Genomic DNA, 25,186 nt, shown 5'->3' on the forward strand with positions numbered 1-25,186 from the left:
AAGCATCTATGTTAAAAGATCCAACAACGTGTATATGCGACTTGTAGTACTTGGGACTACAACCTTTGACACTAGCGTCATGTACATGCAGTCCATTGCTCTAGTTTTCTTGCAAAGTATTACTATGGCAGACATACAGTCCTTTTGCCACCTTTGAGTGGGTCATTTGCATATTGACACACGCAAGTTATTAATATAATAGTTTTTGAATGCACTGTGCTATCTAATTTGTATCTCTGACTTAGTGTATATGGTACTACAACCTTTGCCACTAGCATCATGTGCAAAAGTGTTTTTTTGAGTCATATAGTCCGTGTAACCATGGTTCATGACATTTAGGTGATACCTGCATACATGGCTTCCACCTCCAAGACTTTCAAGTGTGCATGCACGTATAAATGTGCATTTACATTGGAAGGATATCAAATGCTGAGCAGAAGCACCTTTTTTCAACATAGAAAACAGGAGGCACTCCATAAAGTTCACCCAGATGTCCATTACAACAGAAATTTAGAAGCCCTTCAAGGTCAATCACCTAATGTGAATGAGTTTGATAGTACACCACCTCTCCAGAGTGCATCCGACAATGACAGCACATGAAGAATGTGGTGTACATGTTCTGCATTTTGCCAGGGTGGAAAATATGTTGGGAAAACGACCTTTTTTCAGGCATGCACAACTAAGGAGTGTTTCAGGCAATCTAGCAAGTGAGATTGGGTTTGTAAATCGAGATGGTGTGGAGGTAAGACACTTTGATGACAATATACCAGACATGGAACCATCAGATGCTTCTTTGAATGTGGAAGAGGGCTTTGAAGAGGGCATAGAGGTGAGATCGGCAAGTACAACTGGAGCAGATGAAGACTGCCAACAACCCAGATGTCCAGATCATTCACCGCTTGGAATTACAATTTTATCAAAGATCATTCAATTCCAGACATTATGGGATGAATATCAGGTTTCCATTAGTGGTCAAGACGAAATGCTTCGTCTACTATTTGGTGACATGGGTGGGGAAAAAATAGGCAAGCATGACTCCAGTAGGGAGGATCAAAGCCTAAACAAAATCTTGGTTCGACTTGAACATGATTGGGATGGTTTTTTGTTTGGAAACTATAGAGTGCCTGCTTGCTGGGAGCAATTGCAATCGCTATTTCAAGGGCTTGGTATGGTACAACCTCTTTGATATAGAGTCTGCATGGGTGAAGAAGGGAATCGCCATGAGCCAGAGCTCCTACACCCAAACAAAGGAGGACAACTATGAAGGATGTAGAGTGGAGATTTGTGCATGCATCACTAATAGTAGAAAAAGCAAAGCGAAGCGTGATTGCTTGGCATGTTGTGAAAGGTGCCCAAGTTGTCAAAAGCCTCCCAAGGAGACACTAGCCTTTGATTATCTCCCAATCGGAAGACAGATTGAGCTTATGTTGAAGAGCAAGTCTTTGTGTCATGGCATGCTCTCCATGTGGAGAAACCAAGACAAGTGGTTAGGAAAGCCACCTGAACTACAACTGTTGGAGCTATATATGGCTCACTCTACTGAACTTGGTCTCACCTATATATTTGCATCTTGTCCTCAATATGAATCAGTCTTTGGGAGCGTATATGGTGTGTCTCTTGTCTCGTCTCTCTCTCTTTCTCTCTACATCCACTACAAGAGGCTCTTCACATTAGCGACGCTCACACAGCGACGCTCAAAAAAAAAATTCCCGGCGTCGCTATGATCGTCGCTATAAGCGTCGCTATGAGCGTCGCAAATTTCTTTGTAAATTTGCGACGCTTATAGCGACGCTCATAGCGACGCCAGCTGGGGTAAAAAAAATAACCGAGCGCGCCCAAAAACTCAGATCTCAGATCTGAGTTTTTCGACGCCCTCAAGCAAAGAGCAGGTAACGCTCTCCCTCACTCTCTCTCTCTCTCTCTCTCTCTCTCTCTCTCTCTTTTTCTTTTACACACACACACACACACACACACACACACACACACACACACACGAGGAGAGGAAGGAGAGACAGGTATGCTCCTTCCCTCTCCTCATTCTCATGTTCCCTTCCTCTCTTTCTCTCTCCCTCGCTCTCTCTCTCACACACACACACATACACACACACATATAGTGTTTTTGAGAGAGAGAGAGAGAGAGAGAGAGAGAGAGAGTGCAAAAACGCACACACATACATAAACAAAGAATGCACACACACATTGAGAGAGAAAAAGAGAGAGAGAGCATGCATAAACAAAAAACGCACGCATTGAGAGAGGAAAAGAGAGAGAGAACATGCATAAACAAAAACGCACACATTGAGAGAGGAAAAGAGAAAGAAAACATGCATACGATCCAAAAAAACGCACACACATTGAGAGAGAAAGAAAGAGAAACTAAGGGAGCGTCGTAGGAAACTAATTAAAATTAAAAGACCTAAAGATCTAGCCGACGAGGAGTTGAACTGAAGACCTATTATTCAAGAGAGAAATGGCATAATCAATCTATCATACTTGGCATGGGTGATAGAAAGGTTATACCATTTATCTCTTTTTATTGGCACACACATCCACACACGCGCACACACACAGGAAGAAGAGAGTTATAACGTCGTAGGAAACTATTTTAAAAGACGTTAAAAATTAGGTTATATGTAGACTTACATTAAATTAGATTTAGGTTTATTTTTAACTAGATTTACATTTATTTAAGCTAGATTTAGATTTATGTTATATTAGATTAGATGCGGGTCTCCATAAACTGCGATGCCTGCATGAAGCGGGTGAAGAAAGCCCTCAATGGAATATAGGGTATTGCTGCCTTCACTCATAGTGGGCTCCGTCGATCCAAAAGTACTGGTGAAATGTCTTCAGAAGATAGGGAAGAAGGTGGATCTTCAGGGCGGCAAGAGTCACTACATCCCCGACACAATGACCATCTAGACAACCTCTAGTCATTAGACTTACGTTAAATTAGATTTAGCTTTATTTTTAGTTAGATTTACGTTTATTTAGATTTACGCTTATTTACGTTAGATCGAGTCCACGCAAGAATTACTTACGGTTTAGGGTTTAGAGTTAGACGAACAGTGAAAAGATCTACTGTGAAAAGATGTTAAGATGAAGTGAAGTGCTACAGCTAGAGAAGAGGCAAAGGGATTTTGTCCACTACATGCAGTATCATGTAGACGTGGGTGTCTAGATTTCTTGTACCCACAAATATAGGTATTGACCAATAAAGACGAGATTATAACCCGGTGGTTCTGATCTCCGTGCACCTCTAGACCGAGGTGTGCGGGGATTGGACATGACTAGAGAATGTGAGGTAAAGAGAGAGAGAGAGAGAGAGAGAGAGAGAGAGAGAGAGAGAGAGAGAGAGAGATAAGACGAAGAATGCCAATAGAATATTAAATTTGTTGTCTAGGTTATAAGTTTTTTATCCTCATTATGAGTAGCGACGAGGATGTGGGACCGTCCAACCGAAACACCTATCTCTCAACGAGGGTCTTATGTCCTTGTAATCAATGCAAGCATGCTGTGCGACGGACAAGACGTGTTTCTTTGCAGCACGTTCGTGAATTTGGCGAGTTCGATCCATCTATTATAGATCGAGTTGTTGCCAATTATAACTCGTCGGACTCTGACGCTGGCCAACAAGCAGCAATCTTGCAACCCAATAGACGTGTTCGCAGGCGCTTTGGTCAAGCAGCATATGTGAGGCCACAAGATGTAGCCTCTGACAGCTCGGGGGATGATCATGCAGAGCACATTCCCAACGAGGCAATGTTTGAGCCCGAGATTGATGAAATGATCGAGACGATCATGGATTCAGAAAGGCTTATCTATGATGATATGAAAAGTGAAGCCGATACATCATTGTATAATGGAGCACGTATGTCTAGATTGAAAGCACTCCTGGTTCTTCTCAACATGCAGGCAAAGTTTGGATGGAGTGACACTAGCGTCACAGCGCTTTTCAGGTGATCTATTACAATTAGTTTACTTTAATAGAACTCATGGTGTATAATGATCTGATAGATTTTTACACGACTGTATCATATTTTTATGTTGTGTAGATTGCTGAAAGAGCACATTCTACCAGCTGACAATGTGATGCCAGATTCCCGAGATGAAGCAAGAAAGATTTTGCGAAACTTGGGGATGGATTACAATTCTATCCACGCTTGTCCTAATGACTGCATTCTTTTCAGAGGGGAATACACAGACATGGAGAAGTGTCCGAAATGTGATTCCGAAAGATATCGAGTAGATCTCCACGGGACAAAAATTCCACAAAAGGTTTTGCGACATTTTCCTTTGCTTCCTCGCATCAAGCATTTCTTCGAATGTAAGTCCATGGCCGCCCTAGCATCATGGCACGAGGAGAATAAATCTTCGGATGGTGTGCTACGAATTCCTGCAGATTGCGCAGCCTGGAAACATATAGATGGAACATGGTCAGATTTTGCCAGGGAAGCTCGAAATTTGCGCTTAGGCCTGGCTATGGATGGCGTAAATCCATTTGGTCAAAGATCAACATCTTACAGTGTATGGCCCTTTGTCATCGTCAACTACAACATTCCCCCGTGGTTGACTACGAAGAAGGGGCACCTATGGCTAAGCTTGATTGTGCCAGGGCGATATAAAGTGGGGAATATGGATGTGTATCTTCGTCCACTATTGGAAGAGCTACAACAATTGTGGATTGGCATAGAGGTGGTGGATAGGAGCCGACACACAGGACGACGGAATGCTTTGATCAGAGGTATTCTAATGTGGACCATGCATGACTATCCCGGGCTAACAGAATGCTCAGGTGATCTATTGACACTCCTCTCTCAGACACTGTAAATCTGGTTTTTCCCCATAGTTGATCTATTATCATGTGTATACATGCAGGGCTTCAAACAAGCGGATACAGAGCATGTGTCACATGTGGACCTAGACTGAATGCACGTAGGGCACCCTCACTGAAGAAGCAAATCTACGAAGGTCATCAAGCGTATCTTCCGGAGAATCATGTGTTACGCGACGGCTTTTTGGGAAGAGAGCCACCAAGGATGTCTGCACAAGCATGGTTACAGCAGAAGGAGATGTGCGATGACGGATTGCCTCCAGGGATGAAGAGACTATCTCTATGGTACGAGTTACCATACTGGCCTCGACTCGTGATCAATCACTTGCTCGATCCAATGCACATATTCAAGAATGTGGGTAATCTACTATGGGACCATTTGACCGGCAAGAAAGATACTTTGGGAGCCAGAGTTGACCTTAGAAATGTGGATCGTATGGAGCAATATTGGCCGCAAACAGCGTCTGATGGATCGATAAAACTTCCTAAAGCACCATGGATTTTCACAGGAGCCCAAGAACGCAAAGTAAAAGAGGCCATTCGATCTTTGCGGACCCCCACTGGCGTAATGCACTCGCTCCGAACGTGTTTTACTAAAGAAGGAAAGCTTACCGGTTTGAAGTCACACGATTGGCATAAAATGTGTCAGGTACGTTCATAGTGGACTTTAATATCATTGCATAAAATGTGGACTTTAATATCATTGCTGCACATACTTTACAGTTTATCTTACCGGTTGCCATTGAGGGATGTTTGTCTCTCGACATCCGTAACACAATCTACAAACTTGCAAAGCTGGTGCAATGGATCTCACAAAAGGAGATCGACGTAGACTCCATACCATTCGCCAAACTAAATGCTGCGGAGCTTGTGTGCATGTTTGAGAAACATTTTCCTACTACAATGCTAACCATTCAGGTGCATCTGCTTATTCACATAGTTGATGAGGTGGAAATAGCTGGCACAGTTCATTCCAGATGGATGTTCTTCTTAGAGCGTTTCATGAAAACGCTTAAGGGATATGTGCGTCAAAAGGCACGTCCGGAGGGTAGCATGGCAGAAGGTTGGTTGGTATCAGAGTCCCTAGTGTACATTGGAGAGTGGTTAGACGGATCCATAGATGATGAGCGCATATCTGGGATTGTCATGTGCAATCTCGGTGTTGAGAAGAAGATGACGGAAGATCTAGAGGCTAAAATCAACCGATTTTGCATGCTTCACAATCCAGTGATGCAAAAGTGGATTTCACAATATGAGGATGCAAAGCAAGAGCGACAAAGGGCACGAATCGAGTGGAGACGGGGAAGACGACCACCGATGCACTATCCAGCGGTTCTGGAGAGCCTACCAACCTTCATGAGCTTAAGATGGTTGCACAACCAATTGAAAAGCGCACAACAATGCGGTGACGAAGTGACTGAAGAAGAGTGGGAGTACTCTCGGGGTTGCGCGACCAAGGTAAGTTTGCAATGTACGACTAGCAAGTGACTTTATTTATAAACGTTTGAACGGCCACTCATAATCTTTGTTCGTTGTAGTATAAGTCATACACAGCAGCATGGTGTAAAGGTCGACATTTTAGGGTGGAACGAATCGACAAAAAGCGTTTTACTCAAGATTGTGGAATCATGGCAAAATTTGAACAGTCTAGTCGACGACGTTCCTCTGATGCAGATCCCGTGGTGGCGGAACTCACTTACTTCGGCACGCTGCAAGAGATTTTGAGGATCGATTACAGAGGATTTTTTGTCGACTTGTTCGACGTGCAATGGTTCAAGATAATCATGGAGGGTCGAAACGCTACTGTGCGTAGAGGAGAGTCTGGTTTTCTTGAGGTGGATTCTACTAAGAAATGGACTGACCTAAGAGACTTTCGTACTACCCGAGCATTGTGAACAAGTAAGTATATAAATAGTTAACATCCCCCTTTTACAAGTTATGTGCTTGAAAGCTCTCATGTAAGTTATGTGGCTCTGGCAGGTAGTATTTCATCCTACAAAGTCTACATCAAACTGGTGGTACGTCATAGAGTAGCCCCTCGTAGTGCAAGGACGTATGAAGGCTACCATGTGCCAATCACAACGACATCAATGGAGGAGATCAGAGAAGATGCTCAATCAGAAGCCGCTGCGGTGGTGCCAGACGAGCATCAAGATGCTACTGCTCTATATGGGGTGCATGCAGAGGAGCTACAAAATGAAACAGAGGATATGTGTTTAAACGGAGAGCTCTATATAGATATAGGAAGTTATGCTGAGTTATGCGAGGATGAGAGAGAGATCTCTTAAAGCCACAAATATTGTATTTGAACAATTTTGCTCCGTGCTGTAAAAGCTCTAGCTCTCTAAGTAGCTTCCATGGTGTGTAACGCTCTTTTCTACTCGCGCTCACATCTTTTGATTGAAAATTCTGAGTTTTCGACTTGCCTCTTCTACCACTCGATTCATTGCGTCATTGTATTTATATGCGTCATTACGTCATTGTATTTAATGGTCTTTGCGTCATTGTCTACTCTATTCATTCAATATTAAGTTTAAATATTCGTGTGTTTAATGCAGGTATGGATGATGAGGAGTTTCTTTCTTCTTTGTCACCGCAGCAGAGACAGTGGTACGTGGAGCGTCATCGCTCTGGCGCATCATCGCGCGTTCCTACACCATCCGCATCTCCCTCTCTTTCGGAGCATTCGGCGCGCTCCGAAGCTTCGGCGTCGACGAGACGAGCGTCACACTCTTCTAGACACCGGCGCTCTAGTGGTGGCGGTGGCGGTTGTTGTGGGGATTCCGCCACCGATGCCTCCACACCGCCTCGTGTTCGACGAGGCTCTTTACCCTCCCCTTCTTTGCCCGCCCCCACACCAGCCACAGCATCGCCGTCTACGCCAGGTTTTGCACGGCTGACTGTTCCTAGAAGCTACACACCTCTACCTACTCCGCCAGTCGCCACCCCACTCGACACTCCTCGCTTCGGGGCGCAGACGCCGGTGGAGACACCTGACGTCCGTACCCCCATCGACACGCCGCTAGAGACCCCTGCCGGGACACCCAGGTTCACGCGTCACCGGCCAGAGGGCTTGCCTTACTCCGTCGACATCAGCGGCGGCATCATCATGGATGATGACGGCAAGAAGGTGATCTCGCGCATGCGTGGTCTTTGCTCTCAGCTGTTTAGACACTATATACTAAACAAATGGAGTGAAGTACCAAGTGATTTAAAAAACAGAGTCATCAGCATACTTCATGATGAGTTTCCCGTTCCAACACGGGATCAGCGCTTCAATGAAGACCTGATGAAGATTCGAATGCGCGAATACTGCAAACACAAGCGTTCCGAAGTGCAAAAAGCAATCAAGAATGGGTGGAATAGGCCAGATTGGCTGGCCAAAGAAGATTGGAAGAATGCGAAGAAAGCAGCGCGCGAGAATCCCGACAAGTGGAAGCAACAAAAGGATGCAGCCAGAGCGCGAGTAGAGGCAGGGAGCTCGCACCACTTGGGGAGCGGTGGATGGGCATCATTTGAGGCCGATTTTGTAAGTCTTTTCACATTGCTCTTTATGCATGTTCGATAGTTTAGGGTTTATGAGTTTTTTAGTTCTAACATAATGAAATCTTTGTATGTTTTGACAGTGGTCGATGACAGGACGTGATCCCACACCGTACGAGCGCGAGTACGCAGGCAGGAAGGGCTTAAACGCCGTGATGGACATTCTCAGTTCTCGCAGCGGCATGGTTAGTATTAGGGTTTACTCTTTTTTATTTTTTGTATTGTTTTATAAATGTCGTTATATGTTTATACTTACTGAAAACTGTCTTATTGTCTTTTTTTGCAGAATCCGACAGATACGCCGCTTGGACGCGATGAGACGTCTGATTAGACGACGTCAGTTTAGCCGTAGCTAGATAGCATTAGTTTAGGGTTTCTCATAGCTTATGTATCATGAGACGGATTTTATACGTCTTTTTGAACCATGTATATTATTACATTTGTCACCGCAATTCCTTTTGCCAATCAATTCTTTATGCCTATGATGTTGTACAATTGTCATTATTACATTTGCCAATCAATTCAGTTTGTCTATGATGTGTACAATTGTCAATTTTGCAAACAATGCGTCTTGTGGGTGACTATTTTGGGTCTATTATTTACCTTTGCACTTTTTTTAAAAAGTGAATCAAGTACAATATGGTTGATGGGTGGCAGGCATTCAATGCCCTGCCACCAAAAAAATATTCTCTCAGGCGTCGCTATATGCGTCGCTATTTATGGCTCTGTAGCGTCGCTATATGCGTCGCTATACTCTTCTGTGGGAGCGTCGCTATAAGCGTCGCTATAGGCGTCGCTATGAGCGTCGCTATATAGCGACGTCTATAGCGACGCCTATAGCGACGCATATAGCGACGCTCTCGTAGCGACGCTTTTAGCGACGCTTATAGCGACGCCGGGGGTTATAAAAACCCAGTGTATTTCCGTCGCTAAGAGCGTCACAAGAGCACATAACCTCTTGTAGTGATCTCAACATGGTATCAGAGCGGTAACGATCACGCGCCGATTCAATTCATGGTGACAATAGTATGTGTATGCGATTCGCATGTAAGATTCAAAATTGTTACAAATTTTATTTTTGAAATTTGATTCTTGTTAACTGTGGTTGTTTTGTGTTAAGAAGAATATGATTAGTGTTTTATGTGGCGTTTATTTATAATCAATCTAATCGTTGATTACGTTTTCTTGTTAATGACACCCTGAACTTCATCTCAATTTTTCTTGCTGTTCTTTGGAGAAACGGAAAAAGCGCAATGAAGCATAGCGCAATGGCACTTTTCATCCAAAACTTGTTCGTCTCCTCGAGCTCTTCGATTTGAGTTCTAGGTTTGCGTCAATCGGAGTTCGCAGTAGAAAGTTATGCTGTTTTTACTGCAATAGAGCTTGACGCAGCTTTCTTCGTCCTACTTCTTCGTGAAGTGTCCGCGATCATTTTTCTTATTTTGGCGTTAACTTTTTCGAGAAGATTTAGCTTTTTGCTATTCGTATTGTGGCCGTCAATCTTGCGTCTCACGCCACTCTATTTTGAGGACTCGTTTATTATTAACGTCTCCTTTACCCTGTCTTTTTTGGGTGACGTCTCTCACATCTTTGGACGTTCCTTGAGCATCCTTCTTACATTTATCGTTGACAGAACGTAGTACTCATATCTCTCTCATTCTCAATTGCGACCTTCACCATATATGGTGTGCAGATTCTGCGATCTTATCTTATACGTCTTCTCGCAACAAGATATGGCTATGAATATGCTCGTCAACGGCTTTCCTTCTGGCCAGCGTTCTGTTCCTCCTTTCCAAGGTCAAGGATTTCCAGGCTGGAAAGCAAAGATGTTGTTAATTCTTGAAGGCGATGAACTCTCCGATGTTGTTCTTGGAAATGGTGTTTGTCCGCCTCAGCCTGTTGATACGGATAATGATAACGTGCTTATCACTGAAGGACCTATATTTGAAGATTGGAATGTTGCCTATACGGATTGGCAACGACGTGATAAAGCAGCTTGTCGGTATATTCTTTCTGCTCTTACTGATTCCCTTTTGCTTGATATGTATGAACTGCCTACTTCCCATGACATATGGAAGTACCTTATTGCAAACTTTCAGAAGAAATCTGTTACAGAAATACTTTATTTGAGAGGGTTGCTTAACAAGTTACAATATGAAGTTGCTACTGCCATCACGGGACATATTGAGTCTTTCAAATCTATTATTAATCAACTTGCTGCTGCCGGTGATCCTGTTCCACAAAAGCAACTGATTACACTTCTCCTTGATACGGTGAAGGACTCTTCTTATGATAACATTGTTACTATTCTCTCTAATAAAGATGGTCTTGATTTCGACCAAGCTTGCATGTCTTTAATTGAATACTCTCAACGTCAAGAACGTCGGAATGCTGGTCACGATACAGCTATGATTTCACAAGAGGAGACTGAGTCACAACAGATGGAACGTGCTTTTTATGCTCGAAGGCGTCCATTTCAACAAGGAAACCGCAGAGGTGGCCGTCGCGGTAATATTTTCTCTCGTCTCAAATTTCCTAATAAGCAATGTTCTTACTGCAACAGAAGTGGCCATACTGAAGATGATTGTTGGGCATGTCAATATGATGAAGAACACAATATTACCACAAAACAACCACATTTATCTAGAGACTCTTCTTCTTCTTCTTGTGAATATTGTGGACGATCTGATCATCCCACTCATATGTGCTATAAGCGTCGATTCGACACAGATCCGAATAGAGAATATGCTACTGAACATCGAAACAACATTGTACCAGAAACAAGCTGCGTCCTATGTTCAGCTGCTCCAGAAAGAATACTTCATGTACGTGATGGATCACTTTTTATTGTCGATTCTGGTGCTACAGGAAATATGACATATCAGTCTAAGTGGCTCCATAACTATCATCCACTGCCAGTTCAACGTGTTGTTTATCTTGCTGATGATACTACTTGTCAAGTAAAGGGTATTGGAGACTTATATCTTGGTACCTTATCTTCTTCCACTCGAATTTTGCGAGGAGTATTACATGTACCAAATCTTCAACGTAATCTTCTTTCATTTGCTAGACTTGTTGATCTTGGTCGGTTTGTTGGATTTGATTATACCAAATGCCGAATTGAGAAAGATGGACAGACTATAGCCACTGCTCCTCGAAACGGTAATTTGTTTTAACTCTCTCTCAACGATGCTGTAGCAAATATTGTCACTGCTCCAGGTGATCATGATTGCAAAGTATGGCATCACCGTTTTTTTCATGCTGATTTCTCAAAACTCCTTGATCTTCAACGTCATGATCTTGTTCATGGCATGGATCTTAAAGCCCATCCCCATATGGGAATTTGTGAATTTTGTGCTCTTGGGAAACACAATCGTAAACCCTTTCCTTTTTCAAATACAACTCATTCTCATGACATATTGGATCTTGTTCATACTAATATATGTGGACCTCTACCTTCTTCGAGATCACAATATCGCTACTTCATTACTTTCATTGATGATTTCTCAAGGTATACGACTGTATTTCTACTTAGACAAAAATCTGAAGCTTTATCTGTTTTCAAACAATTCCACAAGGCTGCGGAACTTCAAACTGGTCGTCGCCTTAAGAAGCTTCGTAGTGACAATGGAGGCGAATATGTTTCTCGAGAGTTTGTGAGTTACTGTGCTGACAGTGGAATTCATCATGAACACACTATTCCATATTCGCCTCAACAGAATGGTGTTGCTGAATGAAAGAATCGCACTATTCTCAATGCTATAAGATGTATGCTGATTCATTCTGGCTTATCGCGTGTTTTCTAGGCTGAAGCTACTTTGACAGCAACATTTATTCAGAATCATCTTCTTACTACTACACCCTCTAGTAAGATACCCATCACAGCATGGACAGGTGACATTCCTTTTGTATCTCATTTTCGAACCTTTGGATGTATTGCTTATATTCATGTTCCCAAAGAAACACGAACAAAGCTTGATGCTCCTGGTCTTAAAATTATTTTTATTGGATATTCTGACACTTCCAAAGGCTACAAATTCTATGACCCTTCCTCCAAGAAAGTAATTGTGAATCGTGATGCTACTTTTAACGAATAGCTTATGGGAGGCTCATGGTCCATGGATGATTCTGATGATACTAAATCATTGCTTCAGGCTTTTCCATTTCTTTCAGAAGATGAAACTCTTCCTATATAGCAACTTTCCTCCTCACAACCATCCATTCCAAATGTTGCCAATGATGATATTGATATTTTTGTTGATCTGCCTATTGATTTTGAACATGGCTCATGTCATGTTTATGATGACGATATTGCTGATAATGCTTTTTCTACTTCTGAAGATCCCGTTACTTATGATGAAGCTATCTCTTCACCACAAAAGGATCAATGGCAAGAGGCTATGGAAGCATAGTACGATTCTCTTATCTCTAAAGGTACATGTATACTAACTGAATTACCTCCTGGTCGTACAGCTATTAAATGTAAGTGGGTGTATAAAACAAAAGTAAAAGCAGATGGATCTTTTGACAAGTTCAAGGCACGTTTAGTTGCAAAAGGTTACTCCCAAGTAGCTGGTGTTGATTACCAAGAGACTATTTCACCAATTGTTCGCATTACAAGTGTTCGAGTTTTATTGGCATTTTCTGTTCAATTTGATCTAGAAGCTCATCAAATGGATGTGCGAACTGCTTTTCTTAATGGTGACTTGGAAGAGGAAATTTATATGGAACAACCAGAAGGGTTTGTTATTACAGGTAAAGAAGACCTTGTTGCTCAACTCCATAAGGCACTATATAGTCTCAAACAAGCTTCGCGAGCCTGGTATACAAAATTTGATCTTTTTCTCACCTCTAAAGGATTCATCTCTTGCTCGTCAGACCCCAACTTATACATAAAACGCCAAGGTAGCAGTTTTGTGATTCTTGCTCTTTATGTGGATGATACCATCCTTGTTTCCAATGATTTGGGATTTCTTCAGCAAGTGAAAAGGTTATTGTCTTCTGAATTCGATATGGTGGATCTTGGAGAGATTCACTCTTGTCTTGGCATTCAAATCAAACGGAACCGTACAAAAGGTATTTTATTCCTTCGACAGTCAAAGTTTATTGCAGATACTATTCAAAAATTTGGTATGGAATCTGCACATTCAGCCAACACACCTTGTCTTGCGAGCTCTACGAAGAATACTTCTGACAATGGCGGTCAACTTGTCACAAATCAACTTTATGCTAACTTGATTGGATGTCTTCATTTTGTTGGCATGAACACTCGTCCTGATATTCTGTTTGCTGCTAACTATCTTGGACAACATCTTGTATGTCCTTCTCTTAAGCATTGGTCTGCTGCAAAGCGTGTATTGAAATACTTGAAAGGAACTACAGATTTTGGTTTAGTCTATCGACGACAACTCATATCGGATTCTATGCAATCTCTTTCTCTTTTGGGTTACACAGATGCAAACTGGGCAAGCTCACATTTATCTATGCGATCTACGTACTAGTGGAAATTGCTTCTTTATAAATGGTTGTCTTGTTTCTTGGACCAGCAAGAAACAACGTTGTGTTGCAGTTTCTACGACTAAGTCAGAATATGTTGCGGCATCACTTGCAGCTCGTGAGTTGATTTGGCTTCGACAAATGCTGGTTGATATTGGTCACTCTCCTCTTTCTAGCACACCCTTGCGGTGTGACAACCAAAGTGCTATTAGTCTTGCAAAAGACTATGTTCAACATAATAAGTCAAAGCACATTGCTGTCCATTATCATTATGTCAGGTATGAAGTACGCAAGGGAACCATTATGGTTGAACACTGTCCAAGTGACCAGATGATTGCAGACATTTTGACCAAAGGCCTCAATGAGTCACGTTTCATCCTCTTGCGCTCGGAGCTTGGAGTTGCTTCGGCCTCACTCTTTCTAGATTAGCTTCTTTTCTATTGTAATAGCTTTGTACATATGACATTGTAATCTTTTAGGTACCATGCACTATGCACACTCCACATTTGCACCTTGTGATATCTAAGTCACTAGAATATTTGTACATAGATGCACAATTCACTTTCACATCATCACCGCTGGTTCATATTTCACATTGTATAGGGGCTTGGGTTTTTCCCTTGAATTCCCCAAGGGTTTTTTCATCCAAAGCTAGAGACCTTTGTTTGAGTGGGGGTGTTGGAGCTATATATGGCTCACTCTACTGAACTTGGTCTCACCTATGTATTTGTATCTTGTCCTCAATATGAATCAGTCTTTGGGAGCGTATATGGTGTGTCTCTTGTCTCGTCTCTCTCTCTTTCTCTCTACATCTCAACAACAACCAGAGTTTATCCATGATTTTTGGGATGGTGCAAAATGTCGTATAGTCCAGCACTTTTGGGACCCACATGCCACATTTGAGCTTCTAGTTATTTGTACAACCCCAGGGTGTAAAAAGGTGTACACAACATTTCCTCCTTCATCCCGTCCGCAAGAGATTCAACAAGGGTGGAATGAGAAGACTCAAGAATATATTTTCGTATGTAGAGATTGTCGCAGACGTGTAGTCTCTAATAAGAGATTGATTGAGGTATGGTTTTAGAAATATTGGAATGCTATTTTTATTTACTTTTTTTTTAATTTTTGATTATTTTCATATGGAATAATAATTTTCCAGGGAGATCCCCGTAACCTGGCACTTCTATTGCATTGGGATGGATTCCAATCCTCTTGCACCACACAGAAAGATAGTGGGGTTGTAGAGATAAACATTTTGAACATGGGCAAGTCTTCCAATGTTAGTGTACTCCCAGTAATGTTCCTCCCATTTAGCTCCAAGAAAGTAGCCTGAAACAATAGTGGTCTATTTGGTGCTTTTCTACGTCCTTTTTATGGAGGAATTGCAAGACTTGTTCATGTCAGGAATAAAAGTACACTACAACTATGATGTCAACAAAATATTTGGCATGGGAACTGAACGAAAACAGACATGCATATATATTACGCTGGATGCTTATGATGGTGAGTGGAGACCATCCTGCCTAATGCAAAATAGGACTCTTCAAGGACGGTGGCAAGGAGGGTTGTCGAAGAGATAAGCCCAAAGAAACTCTTGATGCTAGTAATCCAATGTATAGAGGGCGATATGTTTATGATGACATTAGACGACAAGCAAGATATCCACCAACAAGACGCTCCATTTTGGAAATGTCCAATGAAGTAACTGAGGCCAGAAGAGCAACCTCTCAAACTCAAAGAGAGACTAATCTTGCACATGCAGGACTATCTGGAGAGTCAGTGTTGTGGAGGTTCTTTGACTTATATGGCTTTGACTTGTCACGCGACTTGGTGTATGATACAATGCATGTTCTTCCATTGAATTTTTCCAGTAAGTATACATCAAATGTCATGCGAGGATTGCAAAATGAATCGAAAAAGAAGGTGGATGAATGTTGCAAGCTTGTATACAAGCTTGCACCACCATCAATTCGCAATGGCAGGTGGCCACACACTCCTAGCAAGTACTTTGAAGGTTTTAAGGCAGAGGAAAATCAAAAATTTGTTCAGTGGTGTTTGCCATATGTATTGAGTGTCATCAACGAGGTATCAAGACCCATGTATGGGCTTGGTCTTCTCGTAATAGACATTGCCCACACATTTTACAATTTTAGTCGTGAAAAGGGTTGGACCAAGGAGAGTATCAAGATAATGCGATCATTGTTCTCATCTTGGCGAGTAAGGAGCGAGGAATTCTTTGCTCCAAACTCTTCACCATTGGAGCATGTTGCTGGGAATGGGGAATTGCTTGATGACATTATCAGGCATGGATCTCATGATGTATATTGGTGTTACATTTTTGAAAGGATGGTCTCCATATACATGGGAGTAAAGACAAATTAAAAAAATAATGAGATAACTTATGTCCACTTTTACAAGCGCGTTTTGTTTACATGGGTTACTCGCATGCTTCAAGAGGAGAAGGATGGGTTCTTGCCGCACGAGAGGAATTTGTCATTCTTACACCAAAGGTTGATACTCCCAGATGATTTCACTCTACTGCATCCTATGAGTCCACAATGCACTATCTTCCATGAAAAAGGGCTCTTGGAAGTCTCATCTCTAACAAGAGCCAGGGATCAGGTATGGCATAAGATTTTGGCAGATTATGAACCGGCTTACTGCCACAACATGATTAGAGCCAAAGGGATTGGTATAACCAAGAAGAAACGCACAAAGAGATGCCTTTCAGATGAGAAGAAAAGGTACTTTCAGCAATTGTGGGCGATGACAGTTAGTGAAGGTGAAAATACTCTTGTCACAATCTACCAAAAGATACTTTACCAGGGTGAGGCTTTTAAAGTTGGTGATCATGTGACTGTAAAGTAGGAAAATGGTGATACTGATGCTCTTCCTGTAGGGCATTGGAAGGCCAAGATAAAAACATTGTTCTCTATCGAGCACAATGGTCAATATTATTTGTATTTTGGGGCAGAGTATTATAGACAATGCATATCCTCACACAATGGGGTTGACGAACTAATAGTTCATCATGCAACTGGAATGAGCATTGTACAACAACAAACTATGCCGTATACTTGGGATTGTGTAAGAACAATCTCATCTTTGATGCATAAGTTGATACCTCTTCCGTTGACAGGTAACAGGCTAGTAGAATATGAGGTGAAGGATTTGATTCAAAGAAAGCGGCTTACAACTCTCGGAGAGGTCAGACATGCACCCCCTTGGTTAGAGGTTGGTGATATTGTTCTAGCAACCAAAAGTGATGGTGAGGATGATCTTGTACACGCAGTTGTTAGAGAGATTGACCACCAGGGCAAAAAATGCAAATTATCTTGGCTAGTACATGATAGTCTTGATCATTGTACATGGAGGATACAAAGCCAGTAGTACGAAGAGAGAGATTGGAACTCATACAAAGTAGTGATACATGACTTTATTGTAGTTAGTAGGAGGCGCATGTCTTCAAGAAGTGGTGCACAATTAAATTTGCCAGTAGTTTGGAGATGCACAAGTGCTTAGCCTTTGATGTATCAAACATTAAAATACTTTAATTGATTGGAAAAAAAAAATTCTTTTGGTTTTTAATTTTTGTTTACACTTTATATGATTTAAGGTATAACTTGTGACATTGTAGCTATTACATGGCTTCTCCATCTGAAACAATGTCTCTCAAAGACACAATAGCAATGCTAGAGAAAAGGGTAAAAGAGCTAGAATCAAGTGGTGGAGAGTCCTCTAAGGTTGATCATAAGAATAGTAAGGCAGTTGGAAGATTGGCTCAACGGCAAAGCAAGGCTATACAAGTTGCAAAGGAAGACACAGTTGAAAAACCAGTTCTGACATATGAGAAACTCTTTCGCTTCCCACTCAAGAAAAGTGATAGAGATCCATCACTATTGTATGGAAAAGAGTTCCTTGCAGAGTATTACGCTGATAGTGTACATGCAGACCATTGCTTCAATCTAAGAACTATTAGAGGTTGGATGAAAGCATTTGATTCCAAGCTTTGTGACCTACGGCACAATCTAGAGGGGAAGGATGAACTTATGAGCTTCATTCAAGAGCACCATGATGAAATTGAGGAGGTGACATTCCGTGGTGCAGAGTACCATTGGAAAGTGGAGGACATCTACACATTTTGCTTGCGTCACAGGCAAGCAAAGCGAAAGAATTGAAAGAAAAAATAAACACTGGTCAATACCACAAATTTAATATCTGTAAGCCACACTATCATTATTTTTCCATTGTTTTTAGCTATCATAATAAGATTGATTATGTGAAGTTGTGCACTGTAGGGAACCGACTTAGTGAATGCAAAGGCGGAAGACAAAGAAATTAAAACAACTTGTGGGAGTTTCTACATTCTTTATTTTTTTGGTTTATTTTTAATTAAAGTTATTTAGAAATGTTATACATGAATTGTAGATCGAGGAAAATCATTTACAACCTATCAATGAGGAAGTGTATCATCCTCATATTGACTTTGAGAAAGACCAAAATTATTTAGAAGCAATTATCACTGGCGTGCAAGTTGAAGCCCTTCTAGATGTATGTCTTCTCAACTTATACTATGTCGAATTATTTTGTACACTTTCTTTAATCTAGTTATTTACTATTAGGATATAGAAGAAGAGGATGAGGCTTTAGCTTCAAATGGTTCTTTCTTGGCTCTTATTGAAGATGTCACGAAGGTATGTCTATGTTATTGTCCTTTACAATAATTAAACTAGCTATATATTTAATGTGTTTTATTCTGAGAACATGCAAAGGTTGGTCTCATTAAAAAACAAATGGATTTTGAGAGCTCTCATGAGGAAAATCAAGTGGATGTGAGCTCTAGAAAGAGCAAGCGTGCACCTAAGGTTTACACACATCTTTTAACTTTATATGCTTCATATCCTTGTATGCTTTGAGTTTTAACTTAAATTTTTTGATGCAGTGGAATCAAAAGATGATGGATATGATGCAGACTAAAAAGGCAAAAAAAGATTGCACCAAGAAAAAGGTAGTTGTTATCTATTGCCCAAAATTTCATAGTCTAGAGCTCTAACTGAATTTTTATGCTTTCAATTTTCTATGCATACAGAGTGTACTGAAGAATGTTCTCAATGAGAGTGTTACTCTTCAAAACACAAAGGCCTTCAATGAACTCTCAAATGGGTCTCATGAATATGTAAGGAGATTGATTTTAGTTGTACTCATCTTTTAGCATGGATTAAGCTTTTTCAATTAAGTAGTGACTTTTTACAATTGAACTTTTATTTAGGATATGAACTTTGATAAAGACGACCAAGAGATGATTTTAATCAAGTTTTTAGAGGTTCCAACAGTTGATGCATTGTATATTACGTTAAAGGCTATTTTCAATCTAGCTAAGCGTAGTACGGATTTCACAGGACATCGTCAAGAGCAAAGTGTGGATGGAATGCGCTCATCATTTGTAGTGTACCTTTTGGCCACAAACAAAGTTAGAATTTCCAAATGTGACTCTTCTCCACTAAGTGTGGATGATGTAATTGTGGTTGAGTGATGTTATGCTAATTTGATTATTTTAATGTAACCTTCAGACCCAAAGAAAGGGTGAACATTCTTGCATCAACTATTTTCAATTGTTAAATTTATGACTTAGATTGAATTCTTCAAAAAGCTACTGTGAGTTACTCTTATATGTTGTTCTTTTCTTATGAGGTACCAAATACCCATGTATAATGAGTTCGATGCAAAGATTTAATTTCTTTGATGCAAGATCTACGACATATTTGTGAGAGTTGTTATTATAATATTATTATTTTAATTATTAAATCAATAAATTTGTATATAATAAAAAACTTAGATTTAGGTTATTCACTTAAGTGACTCTTTTTGTCTAGCTATTGTATATAAAACTAACGTGAATATTACTATATAGATTTTCTTTCGTTCCAATTATTATGTAGTTTTTTCTTGTGCATATGTTGGTCAAAAATCTATGTAGTTTTTTTTTCGTGCATGTTGGTCAAAAAGCTACATAGTTTTATTATGTGGGTCATTTTTACTGCATATATATACAATAAAAGGTTCCGTTTTTACTAGTTTGGACTTTTCCTACATATGTTCAAGTTTTATTTAGGAAAATCTTTTTTTTTTGCTATGTAGGAATTGAATTAAAGTTCCTTGTGGGCAGGTCTGCACTAGCGAGAAGCATTAGGCTAGGCATAGTTAGGTCAGCGAGGAGCTTTAGGCCAAAAACAAAAAAAGCGGGTTAGAGAATCTTAGGAGAAACTGAGGTTTTATATAATTATATATATATATTAGTAGTAGTAGTGGCCGCTCATCCCAAAGTAAGTGGATATGGTTCTGTTGGGAGCTAGATGGCCTCCAGCTTAGATTAAGAAAAGAACCATGACCTTACTCTTATTTGTGCTAGTGGGCCAAATTTACATCGAGTGGCACAAACAGCTCGCAACACATGCAAAGAGCCAGCAAGCTTGCTGCTCTTGCATTTGTGGCTTTTGGAGGCAGTCGTCTTTCTCTGATTGCAGCTTATAAGTGTGCCCGTTCTTGGAACCCTCAGCAACCACATGGTTGTGGCAGCGGCCTGTTGTAGCGCTTCCTCTTCTCCGATCCGATGTACTTATCGACTCCTCCAGCTCCCGATCTCTCTTGATTTCACTATCATGGTGATAGTAGACAGCTTCCAAGCGCTCCTCTTTTCTGCAAGCTTGAATAGCCATGGAAAAAGGGTCATCTTCCATTCTGTATGCGCCGGCGTTCCAGCTAAGGTCCGCCATGGTATTGTACTTGAAGCTCTCAGTGTTGGAATTCCTAAAGTTGGTGCGGCCGCCATGGAAGATGTGGTCGAGGCTGGGCACGCGTCGGACAAAGCGTTTGGAGCTATGGCGGGGAGCGACAGAAGAGATGCAGTTGAAGCTGGCCGTTTTGTCGAGAGGGCTTTGGAAGTTATAAGCAGATTCTTGTTGCTGCAAGCGAGGGGGCTTGCAGAGAGTGAAGGAGACAATGGCAGGGTGGGCAAGTTGTGTCCGAGGGGGAGCTGATGCGGGAATGCCGGTCGTGAGAAGCAGAGAGCTGTTGCTTCGTAAGTGTTGCATTTTGGGCACGCCGGGCTTCTCCTCCCACGCAAATGGCACGCAACATGCATGCCGTGGTACCTCATCAACTGGCTTCTTCGGCATTCTTATGTCAATTGGGTTATATGTAGCCAACTAAAGTTCCCTCAACAAATGAAATGGAGACTTGCCATATTTGAAAGGGATGCACATGTCTATATATGCATGCAAAGGTGCAAGAATGGCCATCACACTAACCACAATGGAGTCTTATATGGGGACTCAATGACGGTGGTCAATGGTAGAAGACCCACCCAACGAGCATTGCTCAGTTGGTTGAGCCTTACTTATGCAACCCCCATGTAGAGGTGGAGGGGGTTCAAGGCTCTCGGGCTATGCTCAATGGGTATTATGCACTTCCCCATCGGGAAAACAACTCAATGCCCATCATAAATATACTCGAACGCACCTTCCCATGTCAAGTTCACTTCCCACAGTCCAAACTTAATGGTCCCTATATATCCAACAACTCTGCACCTCTCATGATGTATCCAGGTTCCCCCACTATCATTAATCGCACCTCTTGAGGTTCATTACATAAGTGCTTCACAAAGGCTAAGGTAGGAATAGGGTAAAGGGGCCAATAAGTATATGGTCTCCAAAAGGGAGATGCACCCACCGGCAATTTAAAGACAAAAATTTGTAATATTCTCAAAATCTTGTGAATGTATCCTCTTGTGATTTTCTAAAAAGTGTATTATTACTGATGCTTGAGTTTTTGTAACCTCTACAAGACCTCAAAAATTGTAATTTTTATTAGGTGGAAAAAACCTACAAATTTATGGGGATTTTAGTGTTTTTTGGTCAAAATACCTTCAAAATTATAAGATCTTAGCTTTTGCACTTATAGATTTTCTTAAGGTTTTGGAAATAAGTTTATTTCAAGCACTGCTACGCATGCACCCAATTCGTCCACCGTCGAGCCCATACCCCAAGGTACTGAAAGATAGTCTTAAGCATAGTACATTCCTTGGGTGAAATGAAGAGAATTCATAACAAAGTAGCACATTCGCAACACACTATCATTGTCAACAAACTCCTGCCTTTCCTTTTCTTTACGTCATGAGGATAACTAAGTGCCGTGGCTTGGAGTGTTGCACTTTATGTACTAGATTACAAATGTGACCCATTAACCTCTTAGTATGAATAGAATTTACAATATATTCTTTTTTTAAAATATAATATCACAATAGTGAGTGGATGTATTAGATATGCTCAAAGAAATGTACAAAATAACCTCAAGCTGGTGCGAAACCTTGATGGACCGTTGGTTCAATGAGAGGCAAACCATCTACTAACATAATATGACGAAGAGTCTACCTTTACACGTGTCATATTCTGCGAGATGAAAGCTATAAGCCAAAAGTAGTGGAGCAAAAAAGAGCTCAGAGGAGAAGCGAAGGAGAGAGCCGAAAAGGCTTCCATAAGTGCTCAAATAGGCTATCTTTATTGTTTCTTTCGTTCTCATGAAATAAGTTTTGACTTACATTCATTGCCTTTTTCTCTTAGATGGGTTTGCTTTCAAAGTCCGTTGGGTGCCTTCTCAAAGTCCTTAAAGTTTCTTTCTTTCTACTTCTATATGAGTCTTTTTTTTTGCAATTATACATGTAAAGTGATTCTCTTTTTCCTTCGTACCCTGATCTAGAATATGATATTCTACTCCACTCCATTGAGCAATTGTGGCTTTTGGAATAGTACAATATTAATGTGGAACAGTTGAGAAGCTTGTACTCGAGTGCATCGTGACTTGGTAAGTTGCCATATCCATATCACTTCTAAACAGTGTCTTGAAATCCGTGGTGGATTCAAAACTCGCTTTGACAAAAAACCAAAAAGATTTACATGTTTTCGAGTAAAAGCTAAAAATAATTTAATTTTTTTTCTAAAAATCGAGAGTTTTGATTGTGGCGCTTTCTCCCTTTAGGTTTTGAGACATAACTGGAGGTGGCCCAATTTGATGGTATAGTCCGTCTTAGTATTGAGCTCATCCATGTTGTAGGAGCTAAAAGAGGGTCACTAGGTAAAGACAAAGAATGGCAAAATGTATCGTAGCATGTTTTGGTTCTAGCCCTATGTAATTAATGACTCCTCAAGCCACATGCTGTGATTGTGCTTGAGAGCGATAGTATTATTTTCCAGTAAATATAACTAGTATGTGACCCGCGCATTGCTGCGACCAAAGAAACATGGCCACTATTCTCATAGGGCTATCTTTTCCTCCCAATGGAACACCATCAATACTCTCTTTCTACATGTATAGTCTGTTGTATTTTTAAAAGTGACGCATGACACAACCTCTTGACAAATTCTAACAAATATGCATATATACAAGTAGCTGCAAATCATTTTTTAATACCAAGCTTGGGAGCTAGGCTCAAAAAAATTATTTTTTGTGAGTTGTTAGCCCTTGTTCAATAAACTTCTATCACAACAAGAGGCTATTCATATTAGCGACGCTCACACAGCGACGCTCCAAAAAAAAAAATCCCGGCGTCGCTATGAGCGTCGCAAATTTACAAGTAAATTTGCGTCGCTCATAGCGACGCCGGCTCGGCTAAAAAAAATAACAGAGAGCTCCCAAAAACTCAGATTCTCAGATCTGAGTTTTTCGGCGCCCTCAAGCAAGGAGCAAGTAACGCTCTCCCTCTCTCTCTCTCTCTCTCTTTCTTCTCCACACACACACACACACACACACACGAGGAGCGGAAGGAGAGCCAGGTATGCTCCTTCCCTCTCCTCATTCTCATGTTCCCTTCCCCTCTTTCTCTCTCCCTCTCTCTCTCTCTCACACACACACATACACACACACACATAGTGTTTTTGAGAGAGAGAGAGAGAGAGAGAGAGAGAGAGAGAGAGAGAGAGAGCATGCTTAAACAAAAAACGCACACATTGAGAGAGGAAAAGAGAGAGAGAACATGCATAAACAAAAAACGCACACATTGAGAGAGGAAAAGAGAGAGAAAACATGTATAAACAAAAAAACGCACGCACATTGAGAGAGAAAGAGAGAAACTAATTTAACGTCGTAGGAAACTAATTAAAATTAAAAGACCTAAAGATCTAGCTGACGAGGAGTTGAACTCAAGACCTATTATTCAAGAGGGAAATGGCATAACCAATCTATCATACTTGGCATCGGTGATAGAAAGGTTATACCATTTATCTCTTTTTATTGGCACACACATCCACACACGCGCACACACACAAGAAGAAGAGAGTTATAACGTCGTAGGAAACTATCATAAAAAACATTAAAGATTAGGTTAGATGTAGATTTACGTTAAATTAGATTTAGGTTTATTTAAGTTAAATTAGATTAGATTTAGGTTTATTTTTAGTTAGATTTACGTTTATTTATGCTAGATTTAGATTTACGTTATATTAGATTAGATTTAGGTCTCCATAGACTGCGGTGAAGAAAGCCCTCAAGGGAATATAGGGTATTGCTGCCTTCACTCATGGTGGGCTCCGTCGATCCAAAAGTACTGGTGAAATGTCTTCAGAAGATAGGGAAGAAGGTGGATCTTCAGGGCGGCAAGAGTCACTACATCCCCGACAATGACCATCTAGACAACCTCTAGTCATTCAACAGCAACTTCAAAGTTAGTAACAAGAGCAAGAACGGTCCAAAGGTCCAATTGCTGTCGTCAGATGTGGATGGAGATGAGGCAGCGTCACCGTCGGAAGTTAACTCTCACATCTTTAGTGATGAGAATGCCAACTCTTGCCGAGTTATGTGAAAAATTATGTGTTAAATCAGTTTTAAGGTTCTTATAATCCCTGCTAGTTTAGTTCTTTGTTTTTAATATAACATAATTTACGTTAGATTAATATTTATGTTATATTGGATTAGACTTAGGTTTATTTAGGTTTACCCACACACACACACACACACAAGAAGAAGAGAGTTTTAACGTCGTAGGAAACTATCCAAAAGACGTTAAAGATTAGGTTAGATGTAGACTTACGTTAAATTAGATTTAGGTTTATTTTTAGTTAGATTTACGTTTATTTAGATTTACGCTTATTTACGTTAGATCGAGTCCACGCAAGAATTACTTACGGTTTAGGGTTTAGAGTTAGACGAATAGTGAAAAGATCTACTGTGAAAAGATGTTAAGATGCTGTGAAGTGCTACAGCTAGAGAAGCGGCAAAGAGGTTTTGTCCACTACATGCAGTATCATGTAGACGTGGGTCTGT

At 40.8% G+C, this 25,186-nt stretch overlaps 3 protein-coding genes and 2 pseudogenes across 3 annotated transcripts; 4 read left to right on the forward strand and 1 right to left on the reverse strand.

Annotated features, from left to right (window-relative positions):
* The first annotated feature begins 354 nt into the window (after window positions 1–354).
* On the forward strand, window positions 355–15,206 carry LOC147457778 (uncharacterized; annotated as a pseudogene).
* Window positions 15,207–15,562: 356 nt separating this feature from the next.
* Window positions 15,563–17,105, forward strand: LOC147457779 (uncharacterized; annotated as a pseudogene).
* Window positions 16,865–19,144, forward strand: LOC147457780 (uncharacterized). The gene has a single exon (XM_086512584.1). It carries the CDS (start codon window positions 17,518–17,520, stop codon window positions 18,049–18,051), a length of 534 nt encoding a protein of 177 aa, XP_086368710.1. The 5' UTR covers window positions 16,865–17,517; the 3' UTR covers window positions 18,052–19,144.
* LOC147457781 (uncharacterized) lies at window positions 19,143–20,003 on the forward strand. The gene has a single exon (XM_086512585.1). The coding sequence runs from the start codon at window positions 19,146–19,148 to the stop codon at window positions 19,404–19,406; it is 261 nt and encodes an 86-aa protein (XP_086368711.1). The 5' UTR covers window positions 19,143–19,145; the 3' UTR covers window positions 19,407–20,003.
* Window positions 20,004–20,143: 140 nt separating this feature from the next.
* Window positions 20,144–21,537, reverse strand: LOC147457782 (uncharacterized). Its single transcript, XM_086512583.1, has one exon. The coding sequence runs from the start codon at window positions 21,046–21,048 to the stop codon at window positions 20,293–20,295; it is 756 nt and encodes a 251-aa protein (XP_086368709.1). The 5' UTR covers window positions 21,049–21,537; the 3' UTR covers window positions 20,144–20,292.
* Between the last annotated feature and the right edge of the window lie 3,649 nt (window positions 21,538–25,186).

Source organism: Adiantum capillus-veneris, chromosome 5, assembly GCF_014529385.1.
Source record: "Adiantum capillus-veneris isolate H3 chromosome 5, ASM1452938v2, whole genome shotgun sequence".
Classification (NCBI taxonomy): Eukaryota; Viridiplantae; Streptophyta; class Polypodiopsida; order Polypodiales; family Pteridaceae; genus Adiantum; species Adiantum capillus-veneris.